Source organism: Pimephales promelas, chromosome 8 (genome assembly GCF_988280905.1).
Source record: "Pimephales promelas chromosome 8, fPimPro1.hap1.1, whole genome shotgun sequence".
In the NCBI taxonomy this organism is placed as follows: Eukaryota; Metazoa; Chordata; class Actinopteri; order Cypriniformes; family Leuciscidae; genus Pimephales; species Pimephales promelas.
In genome coordinates, this window is record NC_142776.1 from 38,868,854 (window position 1) to 38,887,885 (window position 19,032).

At 34.8% G+C, this 19,032-nt stretch overlaps 1 protein-coding gene across 2 annotated transcripts in view; it reads right to left on the reverse strand.

Moving 5' to 3' along the window:
* gli1 (GLI family zinc finger 1) overlaps window positions 1-19,032 on the reverse strand; it is a 59,252-nt gene that overhangs the window by 7,802 nt on the left and 32,418 nt on the right. Inside the window, exons 2-11 of one of the 2 annotated variants that reach the window (XM_039654161.2) lie at window positions 17,849-17,948; window positions 14,124-14,323; window positions 12,627-12,728; window positions 11,109-11,307; window positions 9,677-9,824; window positions 7,813-7,920; window positions 6,809-6,946; window positions 3,228-3,377; window positions 2,981-3,145; window positions 1,505-1,741 (exon numbers count right to left, since the gene is read on the reverse strand). In XM_039654161.2, the coding sequence (XP_039510095.2) occupies window positions 1,505-1,741; window positions 2,981-3,145; window positions 3,228-3,377; window positions 6,809-6,946; window positions 7,813-7,920; window positions 9,677-9,824; window positions 11,109-11,307; window positions 12,627-12,728; window positions 14,124-14,323; window positions 17,849-17,913 (1,512 nt within the window). In that variant the 5' untranslated portion in view covers window positions 17,914-17,948. The remainder of the gene's footprint in view (window positions 1-1,504; window positions 1,742-2,980; window positions 3,146-3,227; window positions 3,378-6,808; window positions 6,947-7,812; window positions 7,921-9,676; window positions 9,825-11,108; window positions 11,308-12,626; window positions 12,729-14,123; window positions 14,324-17,848; window positions 17,949-19,032) is intronic. The other variant, XM_089134540.1, reaches the window with a different exon arrangement.

Consider the following 19,032-nt stretch of genomic DNA (forward strand, 5'->3'; position numbering starts at 1 on the left):
CATTTTAGGTCCTAATATGTTCATTTTAGGTCCTAATATGTATATTTTAAGTGCTAATATGTACATTTTTAAGTGTTAATATGTACATTTCAGGAGCTAAATACATTTTAGGTGTTAATATGTACATTTTAGGTGCTAAAAAGTACATTTTAGTTGTTAAAATGTACATTTTATGTCCTAATATGTACATTTTAGGTGCAAATATGTTCATTTTAGGTCCTATTATGTTCATTTTAGGTCCTAATATGTATATTTTAAGTGCTAATATGTACATTTTTAAGTGTTAATATGTACATTTCAGGAGCTAAATACATTTTAGGTGTTAATATGTACATTTTAGGTGCTAAAAAGTACATTTTAGTTGTTAATGTGTACATTTTATGTCCTAATATGTACATTTTAGGTGCAAATATGTCCATTTTAGGTCCTAATATGTTCATTTTAGGTCCTAATATGTATATTTTAAGTGCTAATATGTACATTTTTAAGTGTTAATATGTACATTTCAGGAGCTAAATACATTTTAGGTGTTAATATGTACATTTTAGGTGCTAAAAAGTACATTTTAGTTGTTAATGTGTACATTTTATGTCCTAATATGTACATTTTAGGTGCAAATGTGTCCATTTTAGGTCCTAATATGTTCATTTTAGGTCCTAATATGTATATTTTAAGTGCTAATATGTACATTTTAAGTGTTAATATGTACATTTCAGAAACTAAATACATTTTAGATGCTAATATGTACATTTTAGGTACTAATATGTACATTTTAGGTGTTAATATATACATTTTAGGTGCTTAAATGTACCACTAAGGTACCAATATGCAGCCTTTGGGTACAAAAGTGTACCTTTTGAAAAGGTACAGCCCCAGTGACAGCTTTTGTACCTTTCTTTCTGAGAGTGTAGATAATAAACAATTTACTAGCATAGATAAATACAATAGAAGAAAAATACAATCATTTTTTTTTTTAGGTTAATATAGCAGTATTCAGGTACAGAAATTCAATACTCAAATGTAAAATAACAGTCTTCACTTTATGAATTAAATATAACCAATATAATTAATTAATTATTTATCCTTGTTAACGCTACAAGTAATTTTCTCTTTCTCTTTTGATTGCCATTGGTGAGACTCACAGCCGAGGTCTGTCACTTTAAGACGAATGCAGGGACCTATTTTGCGTGCATGTGTCTGTTTAAGTTCACAAGAAAGAGCAAAAGAAATGAATTCAGAGTTCACATGCTTAAAAACACATGCAAATGATACATTTTCAGTCTATGATGGTTAAACTTTGCAATTAATCCGCGAATCACATGCTTTCCGATCACAGATCAACTACGATCCCAACACTTGACATGGCGAAATCTGTGCTAAAACTATATCGTGCAGCACTGCTATCCATTACAATGAGCATTGGGGTCAAGCCTTGTAAATATAAATATTTTGGGTGAACTATCCCTTAACACGCTTTAGAAACAGCGTTGGGATCGAGCCTCACCAGTGTGGATTCTGGAGCGAGTAACTTGCAGTCCTCTCGGCTTCTCTCCTCTTTCTCTATCAGAAGCTCTGAGTTTTGCCCAGCAGGGGTCAGACCTGAGGCTCGAGGACCCGTGTCTCCACGGTGCTTTTTAGTGATGTGAGCCTCGGGCCCGTGGACCGTCTTCACATGCTTCCTCAGGGAGCTCGGGTCCGTGTAGCGCTTCGTGCAGCCGGGAATCTTGCAAACGTACGGTTTCTGAAGGCCGGAGAGAGGAGAGTTACCATGCGATCTACAGCTGTCGCCAAACCTTCACAATTTCTATTTGCATTTCTATTTGATTTTAAAGTATCTGTTTTACACTTTTCATGATATAAAAATCAATGCTTCACTTCATTTAATACAGTCTAACCTGACACTCTTTCTTAAATTATTCTGAAAAATCAGAATATGGTGCAAAAGTTTCAGTAATTCAACTTAAAAGGTGAAACTAATATATTATATAGACTCATTGCATGCAAAGTGAGATATTTCAAGCCTTTATTTGTTGTAATTGTGATGATTATGGATATGAGTTTATGAAAACCCCAAATTCAATATTTGAAATCTGTAAGCCATAATCATCAATATTGTAACAAATAAAGGCTTGAAATAATGCGCTTTGCATGTAATGAGTCTATATAATATATTAGTTTCACCTTTTAAGTTGAATTACTGAAACTTTTGCACCATTTTCTGATTTTTATAATCAAGTTTGGCATAATTTAAGAAAGAGTGTCAGGTCAAGTTAGACTGTATTAAATCAAGTGAAGCAGTTTTCTGCTGCTGTGATTTAAGTGTAATACAGATACTTTGAAATCAAATAGAAATACTGTTTGAAAGTGTGTTTAAACTGATGCAAGCAATAAAAGATTTATAGATCTGGATTAAAAGTACATTATAAAAGCACAATAACCAGCAGATAAACATGCAAAAAATTCAGTAATTCCAGTAAAACAGAAAGTCCTTTCTGAAGTACTTTAGTCATTGTTTTTGTCTTTTGAGAAAAAAAATAACCTACATGTTTTTTTAATAATAAATTGATGTAATAATAATTTGTGATCGGTGATTAATTACAAAAGTTTTATATACATTAATTGCAATCAGTGTTAATTTCTACTATTTTTTGTTTCAGTCATTTAAGTGATTGCAATAAAGTATCAGTGCATTTTTGTCTTACAACCAAATAATTGCAATAATTTTTAATTAACTGCAATAAATGTATTTGTTTAGTCAGTTTATGTCAAATTACTCGCAATAAAGTTTTTTCTATAAATTAATTGCAATAACAAATTGCAACCAGTGTTAATTTTTACAGTTTTTTTGTTTTAGTCACAGCGACATGTGAATTTTGTCATGCCATAAACGTTGTATTGACCAGCAAGACAAATTGCAACACAAAAGCAGCAGATAATAACCATGACGTGTTTATATATCTGCATGTTTTGTCACGCGTACCTCGTTGGAGTGTGTTCTGTTCTGGTGCTTGGCTCGGTCTGACGCATTGGAGAAAGCCTTGTTGCAGCCCTCGTGCTCACACACATACGGTTTCTCCCCGGTGTGTGAGCGCAGATGAGTCTTCAGGTTCTCCAGACGCGAGTATGCTTTATTACAGCCTTCAAACTGATGCACACACACATAAACATTTATACTCGGCTTCAGGAGAGAGTTGAAACAGAAGTCATGTGACACAGCTGTAACTCACAGTGCACTTGTGTGGCTTCTCGCCGGTGTGTCTGCGCATGTGGACCACCAGCATATACTGCGCTTTAAAGGGCCTCTGCTCTCGAGAACAGTCCTTCCAGTGACACACGAACTCCTTCTTCTCCCCGTGGATGTGCTCGTTGTTGATGTGCTGCGCAAGAGACGGGAGAGTCAGGACCAAAGACACGGGACGCTTGATGTGGGGAAAACACCTGCTGCCAGTGTGATTTATATACTAGTATTTATGCATATTTTGAGTTCGCATTTATTCATAGTTTTCAGTTTTATTTGTAATTTGTAGTTTGTTTGTTTGTTTGTTTTTTACAATAAACTGCTATTAGTAAACGGATTGACTCAAATTTGAAATTCATTTGTTACAGTATTTAATCATTTTTGTGTTCATTAAAACACAACTGTTCGTTGTTAGTTCATGCCTGCGTTTCCCAAAAGCATCGTAAGCCTAAGAAGTTCGCAAAATAGATCGTACGACTGATCTTAATATTACGGTCTGTTTCCCAAAAGCATCGTAAGGCTAAGAAGTTCGTAAAAACGATTGTACCACTGATCTTGATTTTAGGGTCTGTGTCCCAAAGGCATCGTGAGGTTAAGAAGTTCGTAAAAACGATTGTACGACTGATCTTATTATTACGGTGTATTTCCCAGAAGCATCGTAAGCCTAAGAAGTTCGTAAAAACAATCGTACGACTGATATTGATATTACGGTCTGTTTTCCGAAAGCATCGTAAGCCTAAGAAGTTCGTAAAAACTATCGTACAACTGATCTTAATATTACAGTCTGTTTCCCAAAAGTATCGTAAGCCTAAGAAGTTCGTAAAAACTATCGTACGACTGATATTGATATTACGGTCTGTTTCCCAAAATTATCGCAAGCTTAAGAAGTTCGTAAAAATGATTGTACGACTGATATTGATATTACGGTCTGTTTCCCAAAAGCATCGTAAGCCTAAAAAGTTTGCAAAATAGATTGTACGACTGATCTTGATTTTAGGGTCTGTGTCCCAAAAGCATCGTGAGGTTAAGAAGTTCGTAAAAATGATTGTACAACTGATCTTATTATTACGGTGTATTTCCCAAAAGCATAGTAAGCCTAAGAAGTTTGTAAAAACGATTGTACGACTGATATTGATATTACAGTCTGTTTCCCAAAAGTATCGTAAGCCTAAGAAGTTCGTAAAAACAATCGTACGACTGATATTGATATTACGGTCTGTTTTACAAAAGCATCGTAAGCTTAAGAAGTTCGTAAAAACGATCGTACGACTGATCTTATTATTACGGTGTATTTCCCAGAAGCATCGTAAGCCTAAGAAGTTCGTAAAAACAATCGTACGACTGATATTGATATTACGGTCTGTTTCCCAAAAGTATCGTAAGCCTAAGAAGTTCGTAAAAACAATCGTACGACTGATATTGATATTACGGTCTGTTTTACAAAAGTATCGTAAGCTTAAGAAGTTCGTAAAAACGATCGTACGACTGATCTTATTATTACGGTGTATTTCCCAAAAGCATTGTAAGCTTAAGAAGTTCGTAAAAACAATCGTACGACTGATCTTATTATTACGGTCTGTTTCCCAGAAGCATCGTAAGCCTAAGAAGTTTGTAAAAACGATTGTACGACTGATATTGATATTACAGTCTGTTTCCCAAAAGTATCGTAAGCCTAAGAAGTTCGTAAAAACAATCGTACGACTGATATTGATATTACGGTCTGTTTTACAAAAGCATCGTAAGCTTAAGAAGTTCGTAAAAACGATCGTACGACTGATCTTATTATTACGGTGTATTTCCCAAAAGCATCGTAAGCCTAAGAAGTTCGTAAAAACAATCGTACGACTGATCTTATTATTACGGTCTGTTTCCCAGAAGCATCGTAAGCCTAAGAAGTTCGTAAAAACAATCGTACGACTGATATTGATATTACGGTCTGTTTCCCAAAAGTATCATAAGCCTAAGAAGTTCGTAAAAACAATCGTACGACTGATATTGATATTACGGTCTGTTTTACAAAAGCATCGTAAGCTTAAGAAGTTCGTATAAACGATTGTACGACTGATCTTAATATTACGGTCTGTTTTCCAAAAGCATCGTAAGCCTAAGAAGTTCGTAAAAACGATCGTACGACTGATATTGATATTACGGTCTGTTTCCCAAAAGCATCGCAAGCTTAAGAAGTTCGTAAAAACGATCGTACGAGTGATCTTAATATTACGGTCTGTTTTCCAAAAGCATCGTAAGCTTAAGAAGTTCGTAAAAACGATTGTACGACTGATATTGATATTACGGTCTGTTTCCCAAAAGTATCATAAGCCTAAGAAGTTCGTAAAAACAATCGTACGACTGATATTGATATTACGGTCTGTTTTACAAAAGCATCGTAAGCTTAAGAAGTTCGTATAAACGATTGTACGACTGATCTTAATATTACGGTCTGTTTTCCAAAAGCATCGTAAGCCTAAGAAGTTCGTAAAAACGATCGTACGACTGATATTGATATTACGGTCTGTTTCCCAAAAGCATCGCAAGCTTAAGAAGTTCGTAAAAACGATCGTACGAGTGATCTTAATATTACGGTCTGTTTTCCAAAAGCATCGTAAGCTTAAGAAGTTCGTAAAAACGATCGTACGACTGATATTGATATTACGGTCTGTTTCCCAAAAGTATCGCAAGCCTAAGAATTTTGTAAAAACGATCGTACGACTGATGTTGTTTTTACGGTCTGTTTTCCAAAAGCATCGTAAGCTTAAGACGTTCGTAAAAACGATCGTACGACTGATCACCTCTGCGTGCGATCGTGCGTTTTTGTGAAATGAACACAAACGTTCATAAAGTCGCTCGTAGAAAATGCTCGTAAGTGCTCAGAAACCATCGTTATCTGGAAACACAGCCCTGGTCTATTAAACAATATTAACCGTTTATGAACCATGAAATATGAATAACTTTTGATTTTAATAATTTACTATGATGATACCATTAACTAGGACTAATAAATGCTTTAAACATCAACTTAGTTCATGTTAACTAATGCAGTAAAAACAACTTATTGTAAAGCATTAGTATTTTTAATATATTTTTAGTTTATTATATATTTTTTTCAGTTTTAGTCCTTGAATTTTAAGTTTATATTATATTTTATTTATTGCTTTTTTCAATTACAAAAACAATTTTGGTTACACTTTGTTTTAAAAGGTGTCATTGTAATACATTTAAGTACTATTTTAAGAGTAATATTAAGTAACTACATGCACTTACTACAGGGTTAGGATTAGGGTTTGGTTTGGTTCGTTTTAGGGTTAGTTGCATGTAATTATGCATAATTTATAATAAATAAATAGTATTAATATTACTATAGCAGTGTGACGGTTTGATTTTCTTTCTGTTTATCACACAAATCTATCATACTGACTTGCCATACAGCATACAAGTCTGTTATGGACTGCTGTTATGCTGCTTTCATGGCTTTTCTTCCTTTTTGGAGACAAAATGAGAAGCAAAATGTGAAGCAAAATAGCAGTATATTGGTTTGGACTGACGTCCGTCGCGTCGGTCACTCTTCCTTACGTGCACGAGTTGCTCCTGCGTGTCGAACTCTTTGCTGCAGTTTTCCCAGTGGCAGTTCGTCTCGTAAACGGCCTCGGGTTCAGGTTTCTCCTCTTTATCCAGATCATCTCTACCTTCTAATAAACCCAGAAGAGGATCCTGCAAAACGGGGCCGGAAGAACATAAACAACCAGGAGTATCCCCTACAGGTGAAACTGGGAAAATGAGAATATTGTGCAAAAGCTCATTACTTTCAGTAATTCAACTTATAAGGTGAAACTAATATATTATATAGACTCATTACATGCAAAGTGAGATATTTCAAGCCTTTATTTGTTATAATTTTATGAAAATATTTCACAATATTCTAATTTTGAATTTGTGGTTTTCATAAGCCATAAGTCATATTCATCAAAATTATAACAAATAAAAGCTTGAAATATCTCACTTTGCATGTAATGAGTCTATATAATATATTAATTTCACCTTTGAAGTTGAATTACTGAAATAAATGAACTTTTGGACCATATTCTAATTTTTCGAGTTTCACCTGGATTTATACAACCTATTTATGACCATTAGCGTGAATTATGAGAGTGACTTCCATAAAGTTGTAAAAAATCAGTGAAAGGGAATGCATTAATACGTTGTTTTAAAAACTAGGTAGAATGATGACATTATTCAGTAACACTTTACTGACATGACACCATAATCATGACACGACACATGAATATGAAGGAGGATTTATGCATGTTTATGACTGTCATTAAGTGTTTTTCGCTCAATAATGACATTTTTAATGCAATAAAACATGAAGGGAAATTGACAGCTCAAGTCAGTCAGTTTATTTGTTTAATGATTTGATATGATTCGTTTCAGTCTTTTTGAATGAAAGTTCCCCAAACCGGGAGTGCCACCCATAATTCAAAACGCAGTAATATCGTCAGGAATAAATTAGATTGCAACTAAGATTGTGGAGGATGTGAACAGTCTGAACACAGTATTAGTCAAAGATGGGACGTTACCTGCGTTCCCGTTGATGAAGGACTCGCCACGTCTCCCTCTGAGTGCTCCTCAAGGCTCTTGATGTTAATGCTGTCCATCACACTTCCCAGGATCGGTTCTGTCTTCATCTGAACACACACACACACACAGCAGGGTTAATATGCATCAATTAACACTAAAACTACTGAAATATTTACCTTTACAATCTGCATTGAATAAAGTGCTATAGAAATAAAGGTGAAGTGCAACTGACATAAAGCTAAAATTTTGGCCGATACCGATAACGATAATTCTTTATATTTGAAAGCCGATAAACGATATATTGGCACATATATCTAAATCCATTTTTTTAAATCATTTTTGAGAGCCTGATTACAAAAACAAAAGTCTCACCATTAAAATCCACAAATATAATGTTCTCAATATATGTAACTTATAGGCACTTTACTGTATTTTCCTTTTTGAAGTGATTTTTATTCATATTTCAAGCAATTCATAATCATCATGTTGAACAGTGCACATCTGAAGAGTCTCAGCTGAGGGAAATAATACATCATTTATCGGCTTTAATATATCGGACAAATTTTCTTATCGGGCCGATGAAATTAAAAATGAACATATATCGGGCCGATAACAATAAAAATGAACATTTATGGGGCCGATAACAATAAAAATTAACATATATCGGGCCGATAACAATAAAAATGAACATTTATGGGGCCGATAACAATAAAAATGAACATATATCGGGCCGATAACAATAAAAATGAACATTTATGGGGCCGATAACAATAAAAATGAACATTTATGGGGCCGATAACAATAAAAATGAACATATATCGGGCCGATAACAATAAAAATTAACATTTATGGGGCCGATAACAATAAAAATTAACATATATCGGGCCAATTGTAAAAATTAAATAAATACATGTTTATTAAAAAAACATATATCGGTCCGATAACAATAAAAATGAACATTTATGGGGCCGATAACAATGAAAATTAACATATATCGGGCCGATAATAATAAAAATGAACATTTATGGGGCCGATAACAATAAAAATGAACATATATCGGGCCGATAACAATAAAAATGAACATTTATGGGGCCGATTACAATAAAAATGAACATATATCGGGCCGATAACAATAAAGATTAACATTTATGGGGCCAATAACAATAAAAATGAACATATATCGGGCCGATAACAATAAAAATGAACATTTATGGGGCCGATAACAATAAAAATGAACATATATCGGGCCGATAACAATAAAAATGAACATTTATTGGGCCAATAACGATATGGCCCATATATCGTGCATCCCAATTAAGAAGAAAAACTTAAAAGAAAATGTAAAATTTTGAAATAATGGTAAAATAAAATAAGTTGAAGTACTAAAAAAAGTGTAAAAAAACAATAAGGACCCATTTGTTGACATTAGATAACTGCATTATTTAAAATGAAAAAGAGTTAAAAATACTTCTGAAGCAGTCATTAATCTTAGTTGATTTTTAATACATTATTTAAATCGTCTGTTAATATTATCATGATGGACCTGAACTAACAATGAAGAGTTGTGTTTTTATTAACTAACATTAACAAAGATTAATAAATCCTGTAGCATGCTCATGCTCAGTTAATGCATTAAGTAAAGTTACAGGCAGTTTGTTTCTAAAACACTTTTTCGCAAATTACCAATACATAATTATCTTAAAATGTAAGTACTCTGAAAAGGAGAGTATAAAAGCGAGTGCAACTCTTTCCATTCGGAACGAAGGCTCTGATTGGCTGGGCGACTGTCACTCTCCCTTGCTGCCATGGCAACCACCCCTGCGGCAACAGGAGCCGCCCACATGCGTAAGAGGAGAGACTCACGTGTGTGTGTTTGTGCGGGCCGTGGAGTCTGGGGGTGTGTGTCGGCAGGCGAGGTGACGGCCCGTGACAGGAGGATGGAGAACCGTACATGTTCCCCTGCGCTCTCGAGTAGTTCATGTTCATGGAGCTGGAGAAACCCAACGACGGGCTGAAAACACAAAAACAACGCTTTAACGTGATTTATTTTGCTTAAATGTTCGGTTACACTTGATTTTACAGTGTCCTTGTCACGTTACATGTACTTAACATCGAAATAACAGTAAATTATGCAAAATTACATGCAACTAACCCCCAACCAAACCCTAACCCTATAGTAAGTGCTAATAATGTAGTTGCTTAATATTACACCTTGAAATAAAGTGTAACCTTATATTTTTTTGTACTTCTTGTTACACAAAAGCATTGTATTTCACATGGACTACTTTGATGATGTCTTTATTTCCTTTCTGGACAAGGACAGTATAGCGTACACACATGTTGAATGGAGGGACAGAAAGCTCTCAGACTAAATCTAAAATATCTTAAACTGTGTTCTGGAGATAAACGGAGGTCTGACGGGCTTGGGACGACATGAGAGTCATTAAAGGAGTAGTTCACTTTAAAAAAAACTTTTGCTGATAATTTATTCGCCCCCGTGTCATCCAAGTTGTCCATGTTTTTGTTTCTTCAGTCGAAAAGAAATTAAGGTTTTTGATGAAAACATTCCAGGATTTTTCTCCATATAATGGACTTCAATGGGGTCCAAACGGTTCAAGGTCCAAATGAGAGTTTCAGTGCAGCTTCAAAGGGCTTTAAACGACACCAGGCGATGAATAAGGGTCTTATCTAACAAAACGAACGCTCATTTAATAAATAACAAAGTTTAAGTTTTATAAGCTCAAATGCTTATAAAAGTTAATTTTAACTCGTTCATCAAAATAACGAATCTTTCCCAGAGTCAATTCTTTCATTTCATTTGTTGAATGAACCAAACGACTCAGAAAAAGATTCACTCATTTTGATGAACGAGCTCGAACAGGAGAGTCACGAACGCGCATCACAGAACAGAGCAAGGCGAGCGTTTGTGCTTATAAAACTTAAACTTTGTTATTTATTTATTAAATGATCGCTCGTTTCGCATGATAAGACCCTTATTCATCGTCTGGTGTCGTTTAAAGCCCTTTGAAGCTGCACTGAAACTCTCATTTGGACCTTGAACCGTTTGGTCCCCATTGAAGTCCATTATATGGAGAAAATCCTGGAATGTTTTCATCAAAAAACGTAATTTCTTTTCGACTGAAGAAAGAAAGACATGGACATCTTGGATGACGCGGGGGCGAGTAAATTATCAGCAAAAGTTTTTTTTAAAAGTGAACTAATCCTTTAATGACATCATTTTCATTTTTGGGTGAACTACCCCTTTAAGAAGGGTTTGGAGAGGGTGGTCGTGTACCTCATGGTGCCGACGGACAGATGCCCGTACGAGCTGGCAGCGCCCGGCCCGCAGCGAGAGTTCACGAAGGCCACCAGCGAGTTCGGGGAGGTGCGTATGACGGTCTGCAGATCCACGCTCGCGTCCGACAGCGGAGAGATGGACAGCGCTCGCTTCTTACTCAGCTTCAGCATCGAGCGAGGCGTCGAGAAGCAGGACGCTGTAAGTCATAATCATCACAATTATAACAAATAAAGGCTTGAAATATCTCACTTTGCATGCAATGAGTCTATATAACATATTAGTTTCACCTTTTAAGTTGAAATAAAGGAACTTTTGCACCATATTCTCATATTTCGAGTTTCACCTGTACATAACTTACAGTTTCCTCTGATACAGATCACTCTAAATTATAGTATAGAATTGTGCATTTTCTGTAAAGCAATAAAAAATGTGTATTTTTGTTTATGGTGTCAACATTTATTGCATTGATTATTCTTAAGTTACAATATAACCTTTTTTTAATGCATTGTGAATAAACAATGAACAAACAATAGTAGATTTATAAATGTACATTTATATCAGGGGTTGTGAGTTTTTTTTGATTAAAAAAAGCAAATGATGAATTAATTCCTAAAAATGTACAGCTACACTTTTAAAAAATAAAAACAACCATAATTTAACACTTGACATTTTTACTATTTCAATTTGGATATATTAACTTTAATTACTGGAAGGTTTCCAAGGCTGGGATCTGTGAGATAAACTAACAATTCATTAAAATTAATACATTTAAAGTGTAAATAAAACGTTTTTAAACTCTTTCCCCGCCATTTTCTGTGTTTTCACTGTTATACGGTAGGGGGCGCTATTACACATCTACTGAAAGAGGACACACACTCCAATCAAAACACAAGCAGCGAACAAGCGTCGCTCGTGCATGTTGTAGTCTTTTTTTTTTTAAACATGATTTTCTTATTTTAGAAAAAAAAAGTTGTTTTTGATTAAAAAAAATGCTTGAAGTTAGAATAAAAGTTTTTTTGTTGTTGTTTTAAAGTAGGGTTGTGCAAAGATAAATAGTGATGAATCGCTTCCAAAATAAAAGTTTGTGTTTACATAATAAATGTTTGTGTGCTGTGTATAATTATTTTGTATATTTAAATACATATGCATGCATGTATATATTCAAGAATAATTGGCACGTAAATACTGTAAATGCAATCTATATTATATATAAATATAAATATTTTATATATGAATAACACATTTTCTTAAATATATACATGCACATGTGTGAATTTATATATTAAAAACTAGGCACACACACACATATATCATGTAAACACAAACTTTTATTTTGGATGCGATTAATCACAATTATTCTTTGCACAGCCCTTTTTTTTAAAGCAAAGGCTCGGTTCTTTCTTCTGATGTATTGCACAAACAAAATATTCTGAGCCGGCGGGGAAAGAGTTAAGAGCAACCATATGACCATTAACTGAAATATTAGCTATTAATATAAATCTTGGCTTGACTCACCGTCTCCTGAGCCCATGAGTTCAGACCCCGACGGGTGATGATGTGGGAGTGTGTGATGGGATGACATCATGCTCGGGTTACAGTAGGGGGCGCCACTGACGCCTGAAACACCAACACTGTTCATGCTTTTGACCATCACATAATGCATCTACTGTATTTACAATTATAAGGCTGACACTAAGTTTTAAGATTCAATGCACAATAATCTGATATATTATCACACGATCAGTTCACTTCAGAAATAAACTTTACTGATAATTTACTAAATCCAAGATGTTCTTTCTTTCTTCAGTGGAAACGAAATGAAGGTTTTTGAGGAACACACTCCAGGGTTTCTCCACATAGTGACTTCAATGGGGTCCAACGGGTCGAAATGTGAGTCTCTTTCACCCTGATGACGTAATGTGTGTCGCATCACAGCTCGTGCTCTCCATTGAAGAAACCCTGAGTGTGTGTGCGTTCCTCAAAAACCTTCATTTCCACTGAAGACAGACATGAACATCTTGTGTTTGAGTAAATGATTTTAATTCTCATTATTTATACATCATTCATAACCAAGAAAAAAACATTCATTTTAGGGCTGTGCAAAAATTAATTGTGATTAATCGCATCCAAAATAAAAGTCTGTGTTTACATAATATATTTGTGTGTGCTGTATATAATTATTTTGTATATATAAATACACACACATGCATGTATATATTTAAGAATTATTTGTGCTTAAATTCTGTATATATATATAAATACATATTCATGTATAAAATATTTACATTTATATAATATAGATTAACACATTTTCTTAAATATATACATGCATGTGTGTGTATTTATACAAAATAATTATATACAGCACACACAAATATATTATGTAAACACAGACTTTTATTTTGGATGCGATTAATCGCAATTCATTTTTGCACAGCCCTAATTCATTTTTAACTTGCCGAATAACAAAAGTGTTTGAATCCCTTTGTGACAGACTCAAATGTCAATATTATATTAATAATGCACTTTTTTTTCTGTTTACCAGTATTTTAGGTATTATTTCTAGGTATTTCTTTATTTTTTCAAAGCAGGGGATTTCTCCAGCGTTTTCTCTATATAGTGGACTTCAATGGGGTCCAATTGGTTAAGGGTCCAAACTGTGTCATTGAAAGACATGGATGACGTGGAAAAGTGTAAATTATCAGGAAATTTTAATATTAAAGTGAACTGATCCTTTAATGTGAAAAATGAGAATATGGTGCAAAAGTTTGTTTATTTCAGTAATTCAACTTAAAGGTGAAACTAATATATTATATAGACTCATTACATGCTAAGTGAGATATTTCAAGCCTTTATTTGTTATATCAAAGTGAGATATTTGCATGTAATGAGCCTATATAATATATTAGTTTCACATATTAGTTAAGTTGAATTACTGAAATAAATGAACTTTTGCAAGATATTTAAATGAAATATGAATGAAGCGTGAGCGATGGGTAAAGACAGTCTCACCCTCGGGTGGGGGCATCCCTCGGTGTCCCATCATGCCGTGCGGCGGGGGGGCGTGTGGCGGGCGCATGTACGGCTCCATACAGGCTCCAGGGGTCATGGAGGGGTTAAACATCTCTCTGCTATCCGGTGGTTGACCACTAGGGCGCGCCACACACACAGACGACACCTCGCTGTAGGGGGATCTCACTGACGGAGCCACTCTACACACACACACACTTTTTTTAATTTAAACAGATATGTACATAAAAAAACAACAATAAAAACACATATTTCTGAGCTCAAAGCCCTAAAATTGCACTTTTTAAATTTAATTTCCACTAAAATGGATCAGGGATTTTATGACATCACCGCAGACTTGACATCACAGCTTCAGTCCAATCAAATGCACTCTAGAATCTGAAGCTCCGCCCCCTATCCTGTAAAGCGACCGTTGTCGCGTCTGAGCATTATGTGTTGGAGTGTGTGTTCGTTCGGTTGCTCAAACACTCCAGTTTTATTCAGTTTTCTGTCTGTATGTTAAGACTGAAATGAATCTACTATTGAATCCGGCGTATCCGGTGGATCCGCTTCCATGGTTCTGTCAGTCTGTGAGGTAAACTAAATGCGATTGGCTATTTGAAAAGGGGGAGGAGCTATTCAATATGTCCCGCCTTAGCTTCTTGTTTCAGAGGAAATGACGTCAACGCATCAAACAAAGCGGTGCGATTCGAGGCACTTCAGTGGGGCTTAAACACAAGCTCGCTTGATGACTCCCATAATGCACCTCTCTAAGCCCTCTCTTTTTATTTAACCCACCTCTCTTTATTTTGGAAACACTTTATTCAGTTTACATGTGATAACATGGGTCCAATTTTTTTTCAGTGGGGGTTCATGACACTTTAAAGGGGGCATTATAGGACCCCAATAATTTTATAAGATGTAAAATTAGTGTCTCATGTCCCCTGAGTGTGTGTGTGTGTGTGTGTGTGTGTGTGTGTGTGTGTGAAGTTTTAGCTCAAAATAACCAAGAGATCATTTTTATATTGCATGTTAAAAAATTGTCACTTTTTGAGGGTGAGCAAAAACACGCCGTCCCTTTAAATGCAAATGAGCTGCTGCTCACGGCCCAGGGGGCGGAGCTACAACAGCTTGTGTAAAAAATTCAGGAACTTTTAGCCTTTTAAGTTCAAACCAAACTTGCACTTCTAGTCATTGATTAGCATATTCTGTTATGATAATCTATAAATCGTGCTCTCAGAGGCGGGGTTTATGTAAATTCAAGGGTTGGTGATGTCACCAACCCAGCAGGAAGCTTGTGTAGTTCTACCAGCTGTTTGTTGTAGTCCTTATAAAGTGATTTCTGTGACAGATAATCGAGTGTGTAACAGTGCGGATGTTGTTTATCCTCAAACATCAACATTACACACTCGCTACAGCTAGAACAGTGGAGAACATGTGTGTTTATTGTGATTCCTGCGTCGCCCACCGTGAGGCGCCGCTTCTCTTCAGACTCACACACACACACACACACCAGTGAGAGACTGGGAACATGTCAGTGGGAATCCCCAGCATTCCTCAATCTCCTCATATTGATCCGCGGTTCTCTGCCTCTCTCTCTCTTCCCTGATGTGTGTGTGTGTGTGTGATGTGTGTGTTCAGTGACGGTGGTCTCACTAATTCCCTCTGAACATTGTGTGTATTCCGGAGTGGTTAAATCTCCTCACACTAATCCCGCACCTCTCTCTCTCTCTCTCTCTCTCTCTCTCTCTCTCTCTCTCTCGTCACGCTGCTGTGGATCTGTTGTTCTCTCTTGTGTAAATTCCTTCTGTTTTCTCTCTAGAAATAAATCATATTCTTAATGAGTGTCTTAATCTTGTTTTCCAGGAATAACATGTAAACATTCCTACATGAAGTGTGTATGATAACCAAAGCTGAAGATTTATTCGATTATGTATTTTACTAAGCTATTTAATATAGATTTTTAGAGAATTTAGTTCAGTGAAATCCGGTCCGCTTCTCGTGTGATTTTATGTTATCAGATGTTGTAGAAATGTTATATTTTTTGGGTGGTTTAATTTAATTTATGAAACTTTTTTTAAGCACACCGGACACTGAATTCAATCCAGATTACGAAAGTCTAGCAAACAAAATAAATAAAAATATATATAATTCATGGTGCAAAAAGTGCAAAGTGGAGCGCAACAATTTTCTAGTAAATCCGTTTTTAAAATAAGACGTATTTTATTGAAATCTGCATGTTTTTTTGTTGGCATGAGTGATGAACTCTCTCTCGGAGGAAACCCGAGTCTGGTTTGGTCAGTCATGCGGAGAGTTTCTGCTCTCTGACCAGTAATAAGCAGCTGTGAGAGAGAGAGAGAGAGAGAGAGAGAGAGAGAGTGGCTCAACATGGGTGGCATTCAGCAGGAGGTGGGGCTTCACTGGGAGGAGGAGCCAGAGACCAATGACATCACGCTCCTCATTAATATTCATGAGCAGAGAGAACACGGTTTAACAGCATGACTGAGAAAACTACCGGCTAGATATAAATTTAACTATATATTTCTTTAAAAGAAAATTGCTAATTTTGAACTATAATTAGCCTATTGCAATTTTGTGGCAGTTCCTAACACATTTTAAATACATATACTGTATATTAATTAGGGGTGTAACAATATATGAAGAGTTCAGATGCAAAAGCCTCTAAATGCCATTTGAAATTTTCTTCTTTAATGATAATTTTAATGAAACTTGTATATTTAAGTTCAGTAATTTCACTTAAATATGTCATTTAAGTGAAATTACTGAACTTAAATATACAAGTTTCATAAAAATTATCATTAATGAAGAAAATTTCAAATAGCACTTAGAGGCTTTTGCATCTGAACTCTTCATATCGTGTCACAATATGAATATGCTTTATCTAATCAATAAAATTGTGGCAACATATTACAAGCAATATTATTTATTAAATTGAACAAATTAGAATTGAGTAATAGTTAATCAAATTAACATTCTAATTAGTACAATTTGATTAATAATATTGCTTGTAATATGTTGCCACAATTTTATTGATTAGATAAAGCATTTTTTTTTTTTTTGTGTACAAAAACGCAACAATACATATCATGGATAGTCTAGTGTGAGAAAAAATTCAAGTTTTAATCAGAGTTTGAGTGTCAGTTCTACATTAAACTACTATTTATAATGTTATAAAAAAATAATATGCTTTATCTAATCAATAAAATGGTGACAACAGATTACAAGCAATATTATTAATTAAATTGTACAAATTAGAATTAATTAGAATGTTAATTTGATCAACTATTACTCAATTCTAATTTGTTCAATTTAATAAATAATATTGCTTTATTGATTAGATAAAGCATATTCATTTTTACAGTGTATAATGTATAATATGTCTGATGTTACCAGTGAACAGGCCGACATTTATTTAATATATCTAGTCAGTGAAAGAGTAAAGCATATTCGTCTAAAATAATTCTGTATTTTTTCATCTTCAGAATCATGAAATATTGTTATTCTGGTGTCTCTATTGTTCGTGGGTCCAACATTTACACACACACTGTAATATCAAATTTAGCATTTTAATCAACAGTCTTGGAGTATCACAATATTATAATATCGTGAGTTCAGTATTGAATCATGACACGAGGGTATGCTCGATAAAGGACGACTGATGTAAATCAGATGCAGTGTGTGTGTGTGTGTGTGTGTGTGTGTTGTACCCTCTGCTGGGCTGGCTGGTGTTGTACTGGTAAAGGCCCTGGTGCGGCTGCATATCCACTGGCATGGAGACGGAGACACACCCGCTACACACACAGACCTCTGCAGGAACACACACATCACAGCATTCAGTTCTGGCAACACTATAGTTTCTACAGTACAAAAACCATTACGCCTGTGGAATGTGTGTGTGTGTGTAGGTGTATATCTGGTAACATGTACTAATGAGTTTCAGACGCTAAATAGAGATCTCATATGAAGCCACAGCTGCCGGCCCAATAAAGACCATGAGGGAGGTCTCACACACACACACACACACTGCAGCACATATGGACACACACCTGTCAGAACTCGCAGGCAGAATCACAGACATGACGAGGGACAAAAGCGCCGTGTCATCGTGTGACCGTCAGTCACGTATTATTCCCTTCAATTTGTCCTTATTTTTATTTCTATGACTTTAATTTTATACATGTTTAGAGTGGGATTTGGGACCAATGGGATTGTAGAAATACAATCAAAACAATTGATAAGACTGTATAAAATATATAGTACATAAAATAAAGATTGAGTTACCATATCTCAAATTTGGGGTCAAGAAATTAATAATTTTATCAAGCAAGTGACTGTAAATCCAAAAGATTATACTTCAAATAAATGAAAAATAAAATGTATCACAGTTTCCTTAAAAATATGAAAGTGTTTTCAACACTGATAATAATCATAAATTTGTTTTGATCATCAGATCCTCATATTAGAGTGATTTCTGAAGGATCATGTAATGATGCTGAAAATCACAGGAATAAATTACACTTTACTATATATTCACATAGAGAACAGATGATTTACATTACAATAATATTTCACAATTTTTGTCTTGGGGAGCATGAGACTTCTTACAAATTTTTTTTTTTAAATCATTAAAAAAAATGGTATTATGATGTATTATATATACAGGTGAAACTCGAAAAAAATTGAATATGGTGCAAAAGTTGATGTAAACTTAAAAAGTGAAACTAATATATTTAGTATATAACTATAAACACATGCATGATTATACTTCAGAGGGCCGACATTTCTGTGTCTAAAATCACTTTTTTATTGATTTCATGTAAAACTCTTAATTTTCAGAGATTTTGAATTTGGGGTTTTCATAAGCTGTATAACTGCACGATATTCACCAGTA